The following is a 15,676-nucleotide window of genomic DNA, read 5'->3' as shown; positions in this document are numbered from 1 at the left end:
ATTTTAAAGAAAAAACGTCAAGTATAGTCTAAAAAAAGCGAAGTTTTTACGGAAATTTTTGAACTATTTTATGTTGGCTTTTACACATTTTTTTAGCGTCAAGTATAAAGGAGAGTTTACTTGATGTTATATCCGTGTCAAGTATAGTGGACATTTACTTGACGCGAAAAACGCGTCAAGTATAGTTTGAAGAAAAATAAAAGTTTTAAATTATTTTACGTTAGCTTTACTTGACATTTTATTTCGCGTCAAGTATAATAGAGATTGTACTTGACGGTTTATTAACGTCAAGTATAGTGCAGTGTTTACTTGACGTTGTGGTCGTGTCAAGGATAAGTAATGTTTACTTGATGTTAAAAGAACGTCAAACATAGTTTACATTTTTATTTAAAAATGTTTTGGAAATGTTAAATATAAAAAAATAAAAAGTATAAAAATACTATTTATTCCATCGTTTCATTAAATAAATTTATTAAAATAAACTTAATAAAATAAGCTTATTAAAATAAACTTATTAAAAATTATTTTAATAAAATAATTTATAAAAATAAATTATTTTATTCACTACAAAAATTTTGGTTTCTGTCTACAATCTTTTCTGGCAATGAAAAAAAAAAAAGAAAAAAACATGGGCAAAAATATGATGCGCCGACGTAGTTTTCATTGTGTGGGCACATCTTAGTTGCTGATGAAAATATGTACGTGGGCAAAAGTTGTGTATTGCGTGACCATATTATCATTTCTGTCGAGGAAAATATACATGTGGGCAAAAAGTTGTGTGGTTTTAAAGAAAATTTTTAAGTTTGATTTCTAGGGACGTTTATTTTAGTTTATGGTTAGAAGATCGTGTGTGGGTAGATATTTTAAATATTGTTGACGTAATTTTCGTGGTGAAAACCTCGGATTATTTGCCAACGCAAGATTTAGTTTTCCCTCTTCTTCTTTTACTTTTCCCCTCCCCTTGTCCCACAACTATTACCTCCCTCCATTTCATTTCACGCAAAACCCTCCCCACGAAAATGCTCCTCGCCACACGTAACTATCCTCTCCGTTCGCTTGCAGCCGGATACTCATTGCCGCATGCAAAAAAACGCTTCTTGCCGTCGAATCGCAGCCGGAAGTTCCTTGCCGCCGAATCACAGTCGGACGCTCCTTCTCCTTCGATTCTCGATTTTCTTTGCAAGCCACACGCTAGTCACCTCTCTGACCAGCTCACGCTGCCAGCCTCTCCGACCTTCTACTCGTGTCGTTCTTTCTAGTTAGCCCTCGCACTGCCAGTAAGGAGCTTTTGAAGTCTCTCTCTTTTATTCCCCACCATCATTCTCTTGTTTTACTTATTATAGTTGAAATATTGTATTTGGAATGATTGTAGTTATTCTTATCAATAAGAAAACCCGGCAAAATGGAATGGACAACAAAATAGAGTAGCTAGGAGATTTAAGTTTGTATCTTTCTCACTCTTTTCCTCCTTTATTTTCCTGCAGCATTTTATGTTTTCTTGTCTTCCAATGAAATTCTTCTTTGTGGGATTTTGGTGCTTTTGCTTCTCATTTTTTATTACTTTTGCTACTGTACCCCAATATTAGTTAAGGGTGGATAATTGAAGCATTTCTAGGTATTGTTATAGTTATTGTTAAATTTTTATCTATAAAGGTTTTAGAAGGGTTATTCATGAGTTATCTTGCCACGTTTTTCCTGCAAATTGTATCCTCCTGCTTGTTTCGACTATGTTTGCATTTATATAGGGAGGAGTTTGCATATGAATTGGTATAGGGTGGCGATTTCATACGCACTAGCTTAGCATAATTTAAAATACTGTAGTATTGTAGTTGAAATGTTGTATTTGGAAATGACAATTCTTTTCAAGGTAATTGTTGTAACTAATGTAGCTTGGAAATGTTGTATTTGGAAATGATAGCTCTTCTCAGTTTCTATATAAGTGAGAGATTAGAACACTGAAAATTTATACACCAAGAACGGTTGTCTTCTCTGCAAAGGAGTTGAGTTATAGAGTTCTAAGTATGATGCCACTCAAATATTTCATCTCATAGTTTGACAATCTAAAATGATAATTGCTGCTCATTCCATTCTTCTATATATTTATTAATTTTTATTATCTTCCTCTACAGATACCAACATGAATCTTGAGCTTGGAAGTGGAATTCTGATTTTTGTTTCAATTTCAAATGAGCATTCAGCTTCTGGAAGCTTAATTGAGAATGCAATATAAATTGCACTTAAAGAAGCACGGTAAAAAATCCACAAGTCAAATTTTATTGCAACTTTCTAAACGTATAAGGAGTATAGCGCTGCAAATATTTTGAACCTTTAATTGCTAAGCAAAGTGCTTGATGCATTAATTGTTGAGCTATGTCGAAACTCATCCACCAGTATATACACATCTTAGGGAGAAGAATATTGTGGTAAATGCTGAAACTCCATTCTTACTTAAAAGTGAACGAACTCACTGGAAGAGCCTCACTTGCTTCAAGTATCCTTTAATCGACCCTTTTTGCAAACATTTCAAGTTGGACAACAATAATAGAATTTTGTTTTAATAAAAGAATAACAATGACCATATAATTTAATAGTATGTCCATTGGAAAAAACAATCAGCTGAGGAAGCCCAGCCTTTTGTTTTAATGCTATTTCTTGATTGGGAAAGTTTTGATTTAGATTTAATAATGTGTTGAAACTTTTTTGTGTTTAAGCACTTTAGAAATCTCCAAGCTTTCATTCCTAGATAAGGTAAATCCATTTTATTTGAAGTTATTATTGCTCGAGTTTGTTTCTACAAGGTTTATAATTATATCAAGTTTGGTGGGTTTGGCATTTAACTAGCATATATTATATAGACATGACTATAATAGTTGAATCCGATTGAAACTTCTTCAATCTCATTTGATAACACCATTTTGTTGTGCATTTACTTATATTTCATGTCAAAATGTCATTCTAAACTCATAATTTTGGAGTTTTCTCAGGGTGGCAAGAGGGTTCTTAAGCAAACTTCTACTGCTACATCACCTAACTCATGCTATAGATCTGGTGAACAAGGTCATTTTGCTCTCATGAGCGTGCAGGTTCCACCAAGGTAGATAAAATAGCTTACATATTTGCTTGTTTTATTAGGAAAAAAGAAAATTTTCATTTTGTTATGAATTTATATCTCATGTTGAAATGTTATTCTATACTTGGACTTTATGGACCAGGTTGTGTGATCGGTTGATTTGTTGGTTCATAGGTAACCTTTTATCTTTATTGGAGAATATTTTAAGGTTCGAGTTCAATATACTAAAATTAAAAGGATGAAGTGACTCGCTAATTTAGTAGAGTCAAATAGAGTTTTGTTGTTCCTTAGAATTTATATTTGCTAATATATAAGGAAAACCTTAATTTTCTATAATATATCAAGTCAAATTGATGGGTTCATCATTCCTGTAATCATTTAGGTTTTATTTTCTTTGGGATTGAAAATGTTAGTTTATGATAATTTCTTTTCTTATGTAGATTTGAAGATGATAAGCATGTTTCTGGGTTATTTAAGGAATTGTGGGAAGAAAATACTAGTGGTGGACGTATTACTCTTCAATTATATCTGGGAGAAATTGTCTCTCTCATATGCAATGAAGTTACAGCATCGTCATGGAGCAGTAAAAAGAAAGTAAGTAATATTCTTTTCAACGGTAACTCTTTTGTTTTTTATTATTTGATGTTTTATCTTCTCCCTTTTTCTTTCTACTTCTATCTTGCAGTCTGCACAAGCAATGTCCAAACTTTGTGAAGTTTTGAGGGAGTCCATATCTTCTTATCATCAAGTACTACCCTAGTCTCTTATGAAAGAAGTTTCTTGTCATATATGGGAGGCACATTTATACGATTTTACTTTATTATGCAAAAAAAAAATATGTTTGATTTTTAGGAATAGGTCCAATCTTGAAGAAAACTAATGATGAAAATTTAAAGTTCTAGGATATTTTTTGCTTTTGACAAACATAGCAAGAAATTACTTCATTGTGCAGAGTAGGATTAAGAGGGTTTTGGTATTTTAATAGAATAATGGAAAAAAAAATATGAGCTAATAATAACGGGGGTTAATTAGGTTCACCCTTGACTGTTTTTTGTTTCTTGCTGTGACAGGGAAAATAAACCATCTTGGATGCACTTGGTGCTATTTCAACTGCTTGCCACAAATTAATTTCTACTACAAATCCTACCATGCCCAATGCCATTGTAAACCTGATATCTTCCTCTTGCTCCAAGAAAGCAAAGAAATTTCGAGAAGTTGCTTTTGCTTGTCTTGAGAAGGTGTATATTGTTTCTATTAATAGAGGTCCCGACATCTCAAAAGTATTTCTTATGTTCGTTCCTTTTTGGTTATCACTTAGGGTGTGTTGTGTCATCTACAGATGTTAGAAATTCTTAAGATTTAGCTTGGAAATCAATTTATAGGAAATACATAATGAAGTGGAGACTTGTTTGTTTAGATTTTAATGCCCAAAAGGGCTGGTTAATGTTCTAAGTAGTATAATATGTGACTTTTTTTTAACAAAATGTATACTCGACTTTTTATGTTCTACAGATTGATACGAGAAACTCATACTCACAGCTTGAATTGGATGAAGTTTGAGTGGAGTGGGCTGAATTTTAGCTCAGTATATATGATAGACACCTAGATATGATCTTAATTTTGTAAATGGCTAACATATGAGAACGCCCATAACCTTTTTTGTGTAAATGTTTTATTCATAGCCATTATACTTAAATACATGAGGTAATAGATGCAAGGTATACAACACATGTTTTTGGTCATATAAGATAGCTATTATTATTGTTGGTTTTGAAATATGTTACATACAGGAGATTTTAGTTGGTTATATTTGGATTGAAATTCTGTAATTGTTGATGACATTGTTGAGAAGAATGAAATTATTGTTGGTTTACTAGTTTATTTGTCATTTTTTTGTTGTGTAACTACTGGTCGGAAAGGAATGTACCTAATGCAGGAAACAGAAAATAGAAAATTTGTATATTTAATATATTAATAAACAATATACATGACGATTTTTTAGTGTCAACTATACAATTTTACTTGACGTGTAAATAGTGTCAAGTATGCGATCTTACTTGAATCAAATATAATATTTTACTTAACGGTTTTTTAGTGTCAAATATACAATTTTACTTGATGTGTAAATAGTGTCAAATATGCGATCTTGACGGTAGATTACTTGACATCAATACAGTGTCAAGTAAACGTAACTCGACGATTTATTAGTGTCTAGTAAAGGTATACTTGACGTATTTTGAATATCAAGTAAAGGTATATTTGATGGTTTTTTAGTGTCAAGTAATCTGACTATACTTGACAGTCGATTACTTGATGCTTTTAAAAACGTCAAGTAAAGGTTTACTTGACATTGTATTAATGTCAAGTAATCCAATTTCTGTAGTAGTGTATCAAGCTACAACACATCAACCAATTGGAATCCCATCAAAAAGTCAAGCCCACAAAAAGGAATCCCACCAAAGAAAGAGACTCCAAGATGTAATCCTCCACAACTTATGACCTTACCAAGACATTTGATCTAACTTAACATAATGAACTAAAAAGGATCCCCTAAGAAAAATCTTCAAAGAAAAGCAAAAAGAATAAAGGTAGAAGAACAAACAACAAATGATTCAAAGATTGTACATACCTTATCACATAAAATTTCTCCTACTTCAATACATTAACAAAATTCATCCCTCGAAGTCATATTGTTGATTAAGAAATCACAACATTTTATATACTAAATCATATAAAAATGAGTAATAAACTAATAACTGCCCACTTTTTGGTAGTAGTGTGAGAAGATGGAAAAGATAATAACAGAACTTCAACTTTTTTGCGAGATGAAAAACACAACTCAATAGTAAACAACTCTTTCATGTATCTTCCAATTCAACTAAACGAATTCTTAAGAACCAAGACATAGCTCTCCCATCACAAGACACAGAGTTCAAGAACCAAAATGTGTTGAGGCTGAGCTTATAGACCCCGAAGTGAATAAAAAGGAAGATTGAAATTTTGAAGAAAAAAAAAGAGAGATATAGATATTGAATGCGTATACGGAATGAGTATTATCGGTTTAATTTTCCCTTTAATGGTACAAAAGCATCAAGCATCTAAGTGATTTCTGTACAGTTTTTATTCTCATTGAATCCCTTGTTTTCCACTCAATTAATCCTCAACATTTCAAAGAATCCGTGGTAAAATAGAGAAAAACCCATAAGAAACTCGAAGTAATTAAAGGTACTAGGACCTTCACATATTGAGCTCACTCAAGACTTAAACCACAACAATATTACTTACCTCCCTTAAAGCCTAATCCCCTAAATTGGATTTTGAGATGATATTATCTGGTTTCCGTCAAGTTGGGTTTCAGTCAAGTATGTTGGAGCAAAAGAAAAAAAAAAAAAAACAAGAGAAGCGAAGAAGTGAACCTCACTGTCTACTTTGATCTACGATGATTCAGCACAACCCACAGGACAGCACAACCTAAATCATGTGGGGGAAAGGAAGAAGAAATAAAAAAGAGAAGAGAGGGTTTATAAATTAAGAAGCTAAGTTTGGGGGAAAAACCTGTGGAGAGCCATTGTTGGCTTGGTAGACACTATAATAGTTGCCGACGAAAGAGACGAGCGCCACAAAGGACAAAAAGTTCAAACCAATTGTGAAGAAAATCGAAGAAATACAGACAAAAATCGCACCTTTAAGAATCCAAGCAATAGAGTCTAGTCTAGCGACGACATCAAGCGACAAAGATTGGAAGCCCGAAACAGTCGTAATTGCGGACGAAGTGACGCTCATTCTTGATGAAGATGGAAATAGATTCCTCAATGCAGGCTGGAGAGACTCAAGGTCGGAAAACAACCTTACTTTCCGACGGAGGCCGAGGAGGTCTAGGACGGTGGGCAAGGAGTTCTGATGGTGGCGTTTGAGAAAGGATTTGGAGACTTTGAGAAAGGTTTCCATGGGGTTTGGAGAATATTATTTTAATAAATTTAAATATATTTTATTTTAATAAATTATTTAATATTTCTACCTTTTATGATAATAAATAGCTGTCATCGAAAATTAGAATCCGAAAACAACATTTTGTCCTACCAAAAACGCGAATTTTAACATTTTATGACATTTTTTCCTTCTTCCCTTTCAATTTTGGTTGTAATGAAATGTCACAGTATGTCATTTTTCTTGTACTTGTAGTGATTTGAAACTAGAGATACTCAAATTGAACAAATTCAAAATACATTAACCAAAATAATATTTTAACCTAAAATATATATAAGAGGCCATAAAATGGTTAAAAAAATAGTATGTTATTGTTGACTGGCACAAATTAAACAGACAAATTAATTCCTTCCATCCACTACATTTTTCTTGATCCTCATCTCCCCCTCGTTCCTTTGTTTGACAATTGTTTACGATATTGGTCAACCCTACGTAATTGTATTAGTATCCATTTGCACTCACCTCAAGAGTCAAGAGTACGTTATCACCCTTTATGCTTTCTTTGGTATGAAACGATATTTCTATCGCTACAAGAAAAATGACTTACTATAACATTTCATTATAATCCAAATTGAAACAAGAGAAGAAAAAAAAAGTCATAAAATGTCAAAATCGTGTTTTGTTTTCGGATTCCACTTTTCTTTGACAGTTATTTATTGATCAAAATGTCAAAATGTATCTGTATGCTTCTACTTCTGCTTCATCTTCTTAATTTTCAATTGAAGAACTTGACAATGGAGTTTTAGACTTAGTCTCCATATTAACAAATTCTTGATTAACTTTTTTTTCTTGCTCACATCTTGACTGATTGATCATGGTAGTTTCTGGATTCAGTTAAAGAGATTGAAAATAATTAAATAGGATATACTTCTGTTTTGATATGAGATTTGTACAGAATTAAAGGTCTCAAGGGCTGCCTCAAATAAGTTTAGAAATAGGGGCATAGTACTAGATGAAAATCAGGGGACATAGTTGTTGTTTATGTTGCTGTGTTCTTATTACTCAAAACAGAATTAGTAGGTTATGTGTATAAAAGATTGTAATATATATAAAGAACATGATTTTTTTTGTTTGTTAGTTTGATATAAATGACTCATAGAATTAATTCTATCATGGTGCTCCTTTCCACTAAAATTTTGTTGTTTGTTAGTTTGATATAAATTACAACATAATTTTGGGTGTAAGGATCCATATACGATATACTTGAAATATAATTTCATATAAAACAAATACATCATATTCATATAGCTATTATACACATTATGTTTTCACCAATTTTCCCAAATTTCATTATGGTTGTGTTTTTCTCAAATTATACCCACCAACAAACTTTCATTGATGTTTTTTGTTTTATTCTTGTGAGGGGGCAAGTTCAACCAATATATTTAATTGAGATAAAGCAACACATCCGAAAGTTCTTTATTTGATTCTTCCCAGTCTGCCAGTCCTTTCTCCACTTCTCCTCTCCATTGGAATATTTTTGATAAGCTAAGCAGTACTTATAATACATACATCAAGATTCTATAATATTGATAACACATTACATTGTTCAATACTAACTAATTAAATGAGATGTAAGTGGTAAGTCCAAAGAGATATGGGAGAATGATAGAAGAAATGTATTAATATTTTAACTATAACTTTAGACCTCTGAGCCATAGAGTCAATATTACAAATTAACACAAATGAAATATAAAATGAAATACAAAGAAATGAATCAAGCCTCGGAATATGATTTCTCATACTCCTTTGCTTTGATTTTTGCCTGTTCTGATGAGGGGAAATGGTATGGGAAATCTCTCTCTCTCTTGTTCTAGACTCTCATGTAAAACTTTAAGAAGGAAGTATGAGCTTGCTCTTCGAGATCCAATTCACACACTTGTTACTGAAGTAAACGCCTCATTTATAGGCAAGGGTTGATGTGACAGGACATTCTTTTGTCATTTTCCTGACATTCACGCCAACCATTTTTGTCTACTAGTGCTTCAGACCACCTAGCTTGTTATGAATGTCGCCTTGCTGGTTTCGCGCATCTCCTCACCTGTCATTCTATCACTAGGTTCTTCTTCTTTTTTGCCTAAAATCCTGTGATAAAGCAAATAAAATGTGATAAATAGGGATAAAGTTCTTTTGTAGTTCGTGATGCACAACTTGATCAATTCTTCTACTTTGTTTCCACGTTTTCTTCCAATTTTATGCATTAAGGCTTCATTATTTTACATAAAAGGCTACAATATCTTGTATTTCTACAAGTAATCACACCCCAAATTTGAAAAAATGCTTGTCCTCAAGCATCATTTCATAATTTTAAAAATTCATCTTTTTCGCAAGCTCCACTAAACTTCTCAAATGTGCTTCAAATTCATCTCGCATTCTGAACGTCTCATACTTTCCTCGCCTACTCTTCACTTGCAAAAATATTTCTAGATTTTAGATATGGCAAGCTTAATTCTCAAAATACCCTCGTTCATTTTTCAGAAAATCTTATTTTCAATTTTAGTAACAGCTATTGTTTTCGAAAAATTTAGGTTCCTTCAATTTACAAACAACGAAAAATTTACACACACACACACACACGCACACGCACACGTACACGCACACGCACACGCACACGCACACGCACACGCACACACACACACACACACACACAAAACCTCGCACACCCCCAAATTTAGAATGCAGCAAGGTCCACATTGCGAAAATAGTAAATGATAAGATGAACTATTTGTTTGAGGTCAGCTTGCTCACCTATAGGTTACCATAAATATTTACTAAGTATGTTTCACTAAGGAAAATTTCATCATCAAATACTAGTCGATTTAGAATTTGCATGAGTATTATCATAGAAGTTATATTTGTGAAACAACAAAAAATAGAATATGGAGAATGCAAGAATGAAAGCAAGTGATAAGAAAAGTATAACGCATAAGTGGAAGAAACTTTGTACATGTATAGCATTGATCAAGAAAAGGCATACATGATTACAAAAGAACAGATGTACAAAAGGCGAAAAAAATTACAAAAAGGGTAGGCCCCAAATTTAATGTTCTTAGCAAGGGTCAGAATCGCTAATATTTGCTAGTTGAAGTGGTGGGTAAGGTGCTTCTGACTCTGTAGGATGACAAGCGAAGGCACGCGTTGGACAAACACTGCATGAGTATACTCCATTGAAGCTCTGAATTGCATGTCACGTCGTGCTCCCATCTGTCACATCATTTTAGACTGCATCATGATCTGGGAACTGAGGTTGGAGACTACTAATGATAACTATTCTTGGTTCGCCGCAACCTTTGCCAACAGATCTTATTGTTTGGTTACTAATTGTTTGAGCTCGACGTTCTCAGCTTGCACTTTTTACATCATATTGTCATCATGTCATGATCTGCGCTATGGATCGCTTACCCATCTAGGACTTGTTCAAAATAATCAAAAGTAGGCTTACAATCGATTGCTCCAATGAAGCAATAAAGATCATCGTCATCACTCTCCGCAAATGACTCTTTTGGATCTTTGTCTTACAGCGCGGATGAGCTTGTCTCACCAACTACACCAAGGTTAGTTTGTTTCGCTTGGAGAGTGGGTCATCAACATTAACTCATGTCTCCTTTTCTTGCGGCTTATTCACAGTTGTCGCGTCATTTCTTGTCGCTCCCTTTCAGATAAGATAATAATAGGGATTTTTCCTTTGGCTTCCTCCGCAAGAAGGGGGATCCTTTTTACTAAACGACCTTTGGATCAAGTAAAGGCTCATTGAGGTTAGGGCATGGTAGGTCTTTATTTTTGGGCAATTGATGAGAGGGAAAATTAAGGATGGGCGATACAGAGTTTCGTCGCCTGGGAGAGGGGTAAAGGTGTCATTTGGAAGGAGTGAGGAGTTGGAATACAATGACTGGGGGGTGGTTTTGGGATAGATAAACAATTTAGGGTTCTCTTGGGGAGATACACAAATTGGTTTGAAGCAAAGGAAGTAGTAAAGACAAAGTTTGGTTATTGTTGGATGTAGAGGGAGGAATATTATTTTTTGGGAGAATGGGTTAGGTCTTTGAAGTAACAAGGCAAGGAGATGCGGTCATCATCGGGCGGGATTCTCTAGACTACCTTCTTTCATTGTATCAACTTCTGATTTCTTTACAGGTTGAGTGGAAGTTGATGTGATTGTTCTTTTCAGTGGCAGTAGTGGAGGCAAGTCGTCTTCTTCTTCTATCCCCATAAGCTCATTCTCTTGGCCTAGTCTTTTCAGGCGACGCTCCTCTTCCTCATTTTGATGAAACATGATGGCTCTATCGAACGCCGTCTAATTGCAGACCCCACTTGAAATTTTTCTTTAAGACAGTATGGTGAAGGAGGGGATATGCTTCAAATAGAGTTTCTCTACCATGGAAGGAAAGTATTTGGTTCCCTTTGAAATATCCATCTAGGCAAGGATAGCCCCTTGGATCCAGTCCAAGATCATCACATAGTCTAATGAAATTGTACTTTCATGTTGTGTTGGGAGTATCTACTTTTTTTTAAAGAATAATCACACACTTTCTTCAATGGTTAGTTGGTATGGATATAACTGATATCTCCCATTTGGTGGGATTTCCCATTCGTGCCAGGCAAGGCGATGGTCTTTAACACTTCCCTGATGGTCCCCTTCGTGGGTTTAGTGATAATCTCATGGCTAGGGTTGTCCGCATCATTGGACAGATCATACAATTCATTAATCTCATTGGAGCTGAAGTAGATTTTCTTGCCTTCAATCTAACGTACTGATCAACTAGATGGTACTTCACATGATAGAACTTATTGACCACATCCAGTATGACCTTGGTCTCCTTGGTGAAAAACTTCTTCCACCCGAACGCCTTGATTAGCAAGAAGATAAAGCCTGAAAGGGCCTCATTAAATGGAAATAATCCCTTTTCAACTTTAATTAGCTTGTCTATTCCTTGGGATCCTTTTTTTTCGCCTCATTAGGTCTCCTCAAGTCTGGATGGCCCCACTTTAATTTTCTTGGTTTTTGTTGCAACGGTTCTCATACTCGGCTCTTCAAGCAATAACCTCTTTTTAAGCGAGCTCATTGTCTCCAACTCTTCATCCAATTCCTCTGCCAACACCTTAAGGTACTCAACTTCTTGATCTTCCACGACCTTGTTTTTTATCGACAACTTCTTAATTTGTTTGACCAGTGATGCAAGCTTTTCTTTATTTTCCTCCTCCTTTTTTTCTTAGTGATGTGAATCTTCACCAACTTCTCTATTATCTTCGCCAAGGATCCAACATACTTTGACTTCTCTAAAATCTTCTGGCGGAAACGAGTGACCTTATCATTCAGTCCTTCCTCTCTTTCCCTTTTTGCCTCATTTTCCTTCTTTCTTCCATCATTCGTGCTTTATCTGCGTGCTCCCTCTTTCTTCTTTCTTCATCTTCTCTTATCCTTTTCTCCCTCTCCTCTTCTTTCTTCCTCTCTTCTTCCTCTCATTTTCCTCTCTTTCCTTTAGAAAGACCATCAGGACCTCCCCATCTTCTTCTTCAACGACAATCTCTACGATGGGTGCTTGAATAGGCAAACTTACACCCACCAACACCTTTCCCTTTTCATGCTTCAGGTGGGTGTAGCTTGGGACAAGTTAGTTCACAGTCTCTCCCCCATCCTTTCTTACTCTCTCCAAATCGCTTAACCCTTTAGAAATATTTTTCTCCTCTCTCCACAAATCGCTTGCAAATACGATTTATGCTTTAGTTTTACCTAATGGACGTTGGGTTTACTTTGAAACAAGTTTATCATGGTATATTGTTGAGGGGTTCTCTAATGGTTTGGGCTTGGCAACGATCTTCCTCGTAGACCCTTTAGGTCTAGTACTCTACAGGGAAGATGAATGAGGTTTGTGGTGGATGAGATAAGTTTTTCGGTGAGTTTCTTCTTCGCCAACGGTGTGGTTGAAGAATTCTCCTCCCTCTTGAATAATTTGGAAGCCTTAGGGGTTTCAAAGTTAGTTTTCTATTGTTTAGCCATGGAGATTGGGTTGAAGGTTTGAGTTTTTCGGCAAAAGGCTTTGAGTTTTCCGGCGAGGATGATAAACATAGGGAGAGAGCAAATAATTTGTGATAGCTCTTTAGGATGCAAATGAGGCAAATTTAGTGTTTCTCTTTGCTATTTATATGCGACGAGCGTCGACTATGTAATCATAAGGGAGCAGGTCATTAAATGTGATCTAGGATGTTGGTGGTGCGATCCTTTGAAAGTGGAAATGATCATTGCATTTAGTGCACCACTTTGATTTCTACTTACGAGGTACAACTTCCTAAGCAATACTAAATTTTAAGCGGGACACTAAGTGGTCTTATCCCCTAATTGTGCTTCGCGTGCCTTCTAACAAGTTGTGTTCTAACGCTTGCACAAAATTGATCCCCTTTTTGTTTTCCTCGCAAGAACCAAATAAGCTAACTAGACATCAATAAAGAGAGAGATAAAAGAATAAACAAAAAGAAGAAAAGAAAAATAATAGAATGAAAAAAAATGAAAAATTAAGCAATTAGAAATGATGCATAAAATGATACGTTCGCACTACAATTTATGTGCAATAAACTGTACAAACGCATCAACGTGTTAAGAGAATGTAAATGAAGGCGTTTTACTTAAGTCCATCGAGACTTTGATGTGATCCTCATCCACATAATACACCTTGAGTCTTGGCCTATTAATCTTAAACGTGTTACATCCATCCAACGATGCGATCTCTATAGCACCATTCGAGAAGACCTCTCTAACCACAAACGGTCCAGACCATCACGAATGAAGCTTTCCTAGAGACAAACCCAAATTGAAAACACCACTCTTGGAGCTCATGCAACTAAAGTGTGAGGCTCTGATATGAAGAAAGGAAGTTTTACTGAAGAAGATCCTTGCTGGAAAGAAAGGAAGTTTTACCAAAGAAGATCCTTGCTGGAAAGTTATTCCGGGTGACTATAAGACATCCTACGAGTAAAGATCTAGAAAGGGAATGACAATGTGAAAAGAAATGCTTAAGTCAAGTTTTATCATGAGAAGACAAGCAACATGATAATAATAGCTAGAGAGAAAGAAGCACGTGTTGAACACTAAGAGTTAGGCATTTAATGTGAGAAGAAGTGTCTACGACTAAAAAAGTGAGGCGAGGAAGTAAGTGTCTTGTCGAGATGACCTAACAACTCGTCGAGAGAAGTAAATATTTGTTGCTTCCCGAGAAGATAAGAGGGTTAGGCGATTAAAGAGTTTGGCTTCCTAAGGAGATAAGGTGTGCGTCCCAAGAGAATGTCCAATTGCCACTGAAGGTTAGCCTACATGTCGAGTTTGGGTTGGCTGCTTGGTGTGACGAATTAAGTTAGGTGACATATGTAAAGTGTGGAAGTGACCCTTGGATGTAGAAGATCACTATAAATAGAACCAGAGTACAACGGGATTATTGTTCGTAATTGTTAGAATTCTCAGACAAACATGTCAAGGGGAAGTCCTTAGTGTTGAACGGTCAATTGAGAGAACAGCTAGGTGTGAAGAGGAATCCAAAAGCAGAGAAGGAAGGAGTTAAGGTTAAGTTTTTTCGTGAGTGATCCTTACCAATGAATAAATGTTTGTGGGTGATAAAACAAGATTTTAATGTGATTTCTAAGTTGTTATTTACGGTTAAATATTTTCTATGTTTGAATACGAGTTATGAGTTGTAACGACCCGAACTTTTAAACTAAGTTAAGGTCATTACTCAAAAGATAAACATCAAAAGACACATTTTTTTAAAAGGGGATAACTAAAATCTTTATAAAATTAATATCAAGACGTTCACAAAAACATAAGATTATCAAAATTAACAAAAATAATTTGAAAACGTGACCCGCGGGTTCTAACAATTTTAAAGAACTAAAAAAAAATAAATAGGATAAAATCTTTAAGTAAAATTGTTAAAATTTAAAAAGACTGAAAGACATATGAATGAGTGCGGAAGCTGAACTGTGTCCCCATATGGCATGCCACGAATCCCTCATTGTTGCTCGCCAACTTCTTAAGTTCTTTACCTTAGCCTAAAATATTAAACATAGGAAAGAGTGAATATATAAATATACTCAGTAAGGAACCCACTACTAGTCCCGCTAGGTGATCTATTCACTTTCCGTTAGAAACATAATCATAACGTCGTGTGTCCAATGGAGCATACCTGAGTGAGTGAGACCTTACGAACACCTATAAATCGTGCGAGTGATCCCGTGGGAACACCCCTAGTTGTGCGAGTGGTCGTAGGTACACACTCCATAAACATATATGTAATACAAATGTACACCTCTAATCGTGCGAGTGGTCCCGTCGGAACACCCCTAGTCGTGCGAGTGACCCTGTATACACAATATAACTGTCCCCTAGCCGTGCATGTGATCCGTAGGTACACCCCTAAATCGTGCGAGTGATCCCGTAGGAACACCTTTAGTCGTGCAAGTGACTCCATAGATAGAATCACAATAAAGGTGGGGTAAAAAGCTTAACAGACACACCACAATCCAAAGCATGTAACATCATCATAAACATCATAACATGACATGAATATTAATCATAACGTCCTTATTCATGTGATTAATATATCATGTATTATAAACATCATAAACATATCA

The 15,676-nt window shown here is 35.1% G+C and overlaps 1 protein-coding gene across 7 annotated transcripts; it reads left to right on the top strand.

Moving 5' to 3' along the window:
• The first annotated feature begins 961 nt into the window (after positions 1-961).
• On the top strand, positions 962-4,943 carry LOC103500260 (uncharacterized). Of its 7 annotated transcripts, none has more exons than XR_007815872.1 (8): positions 962-1,277; positions 2,130-2,250; positions 2,720-2,748; positions 2,985-3,094; positions 3,511-3,664; positions 3,756-3,818; positions 4,141-4,308; positions 4,583-4,943. XR_007815872.1 is itself a non-coding variant. In XM_051079993.1 (8 exons), the coding sequence occupies exons 2-7, from the start codon at positions 2,220-2,222 to the stop codon at positions 3,790-3,792; spliced, it is 393 nt and encodes a 130-aa protein (XP_050935950.1). In that variant the 5' UTR covers positions 962-1,277; positions 2,130-2,219; the 3' UTR covers positions 3,793-3,818; positions 4,141-4,579. The 7 variants fall into 7 exon arrangements, 3 of the variants coding, with proteins under 3 accessions (XP_050935950.1, XP_050935949.1, XP_050935948.1); XR_007815875.1 differs by lacking the exon at positions 2,720-2,748 and adding exons at positions 1,373-1,441; positions 3,213-3,244 and having other exon boundaries at positions 4,141-4,796; XM_051079993.1 differs by lacking the exon at positions 4,583-4,943 and adding an exon at positions 3,213-3,244 and having other exon boundaries at positions 4,141-4,579.
• The last annotated feature ends 10,733 nt before the right edge of the window (positions 4,944-15,676 follow it).

This window comes from Cucumis melo, chromosome 12, assembly GCF_025177605.1.
Source record: "Cucumis melo cultivar AY chromosome 12, USDA_Cmelo_AY_1.0, whole genome shotgun sequence".
Classification (NCBI taxonomy): domain Eukaryota; kingdom Viridiplantae; phylum Streptophyta; class Magnoliopsida; order Cucurbitales; family Cucurbitaceae; genus Cucumis; species Cucumis melo.
This window is presented reverse-complemented; position numbering and strand designations above follow the sequence as displayed.

Coding starts and splice junctions, on each gene's coding strand:
- LOC103500260 (XM_051079991.1), top strand. CDS start 2,220: ATGCAATATAAATTGCACTTAAAGAAGCACG. Junction 3,095..3,510: donor AGCGTGCAGGTTCCACCAAG/GTAGATAAAATA, acceptor TTTCTTATGTAG/ATTTGAAGATGATAAGCATG. Junction 3,665..3,755: donor CATGGAGCAGTAAAAAGAAA/GTAAGTAATATT, acceptor TCTATCTTGCAG/TCTGCACAAGCAATGTCCAA.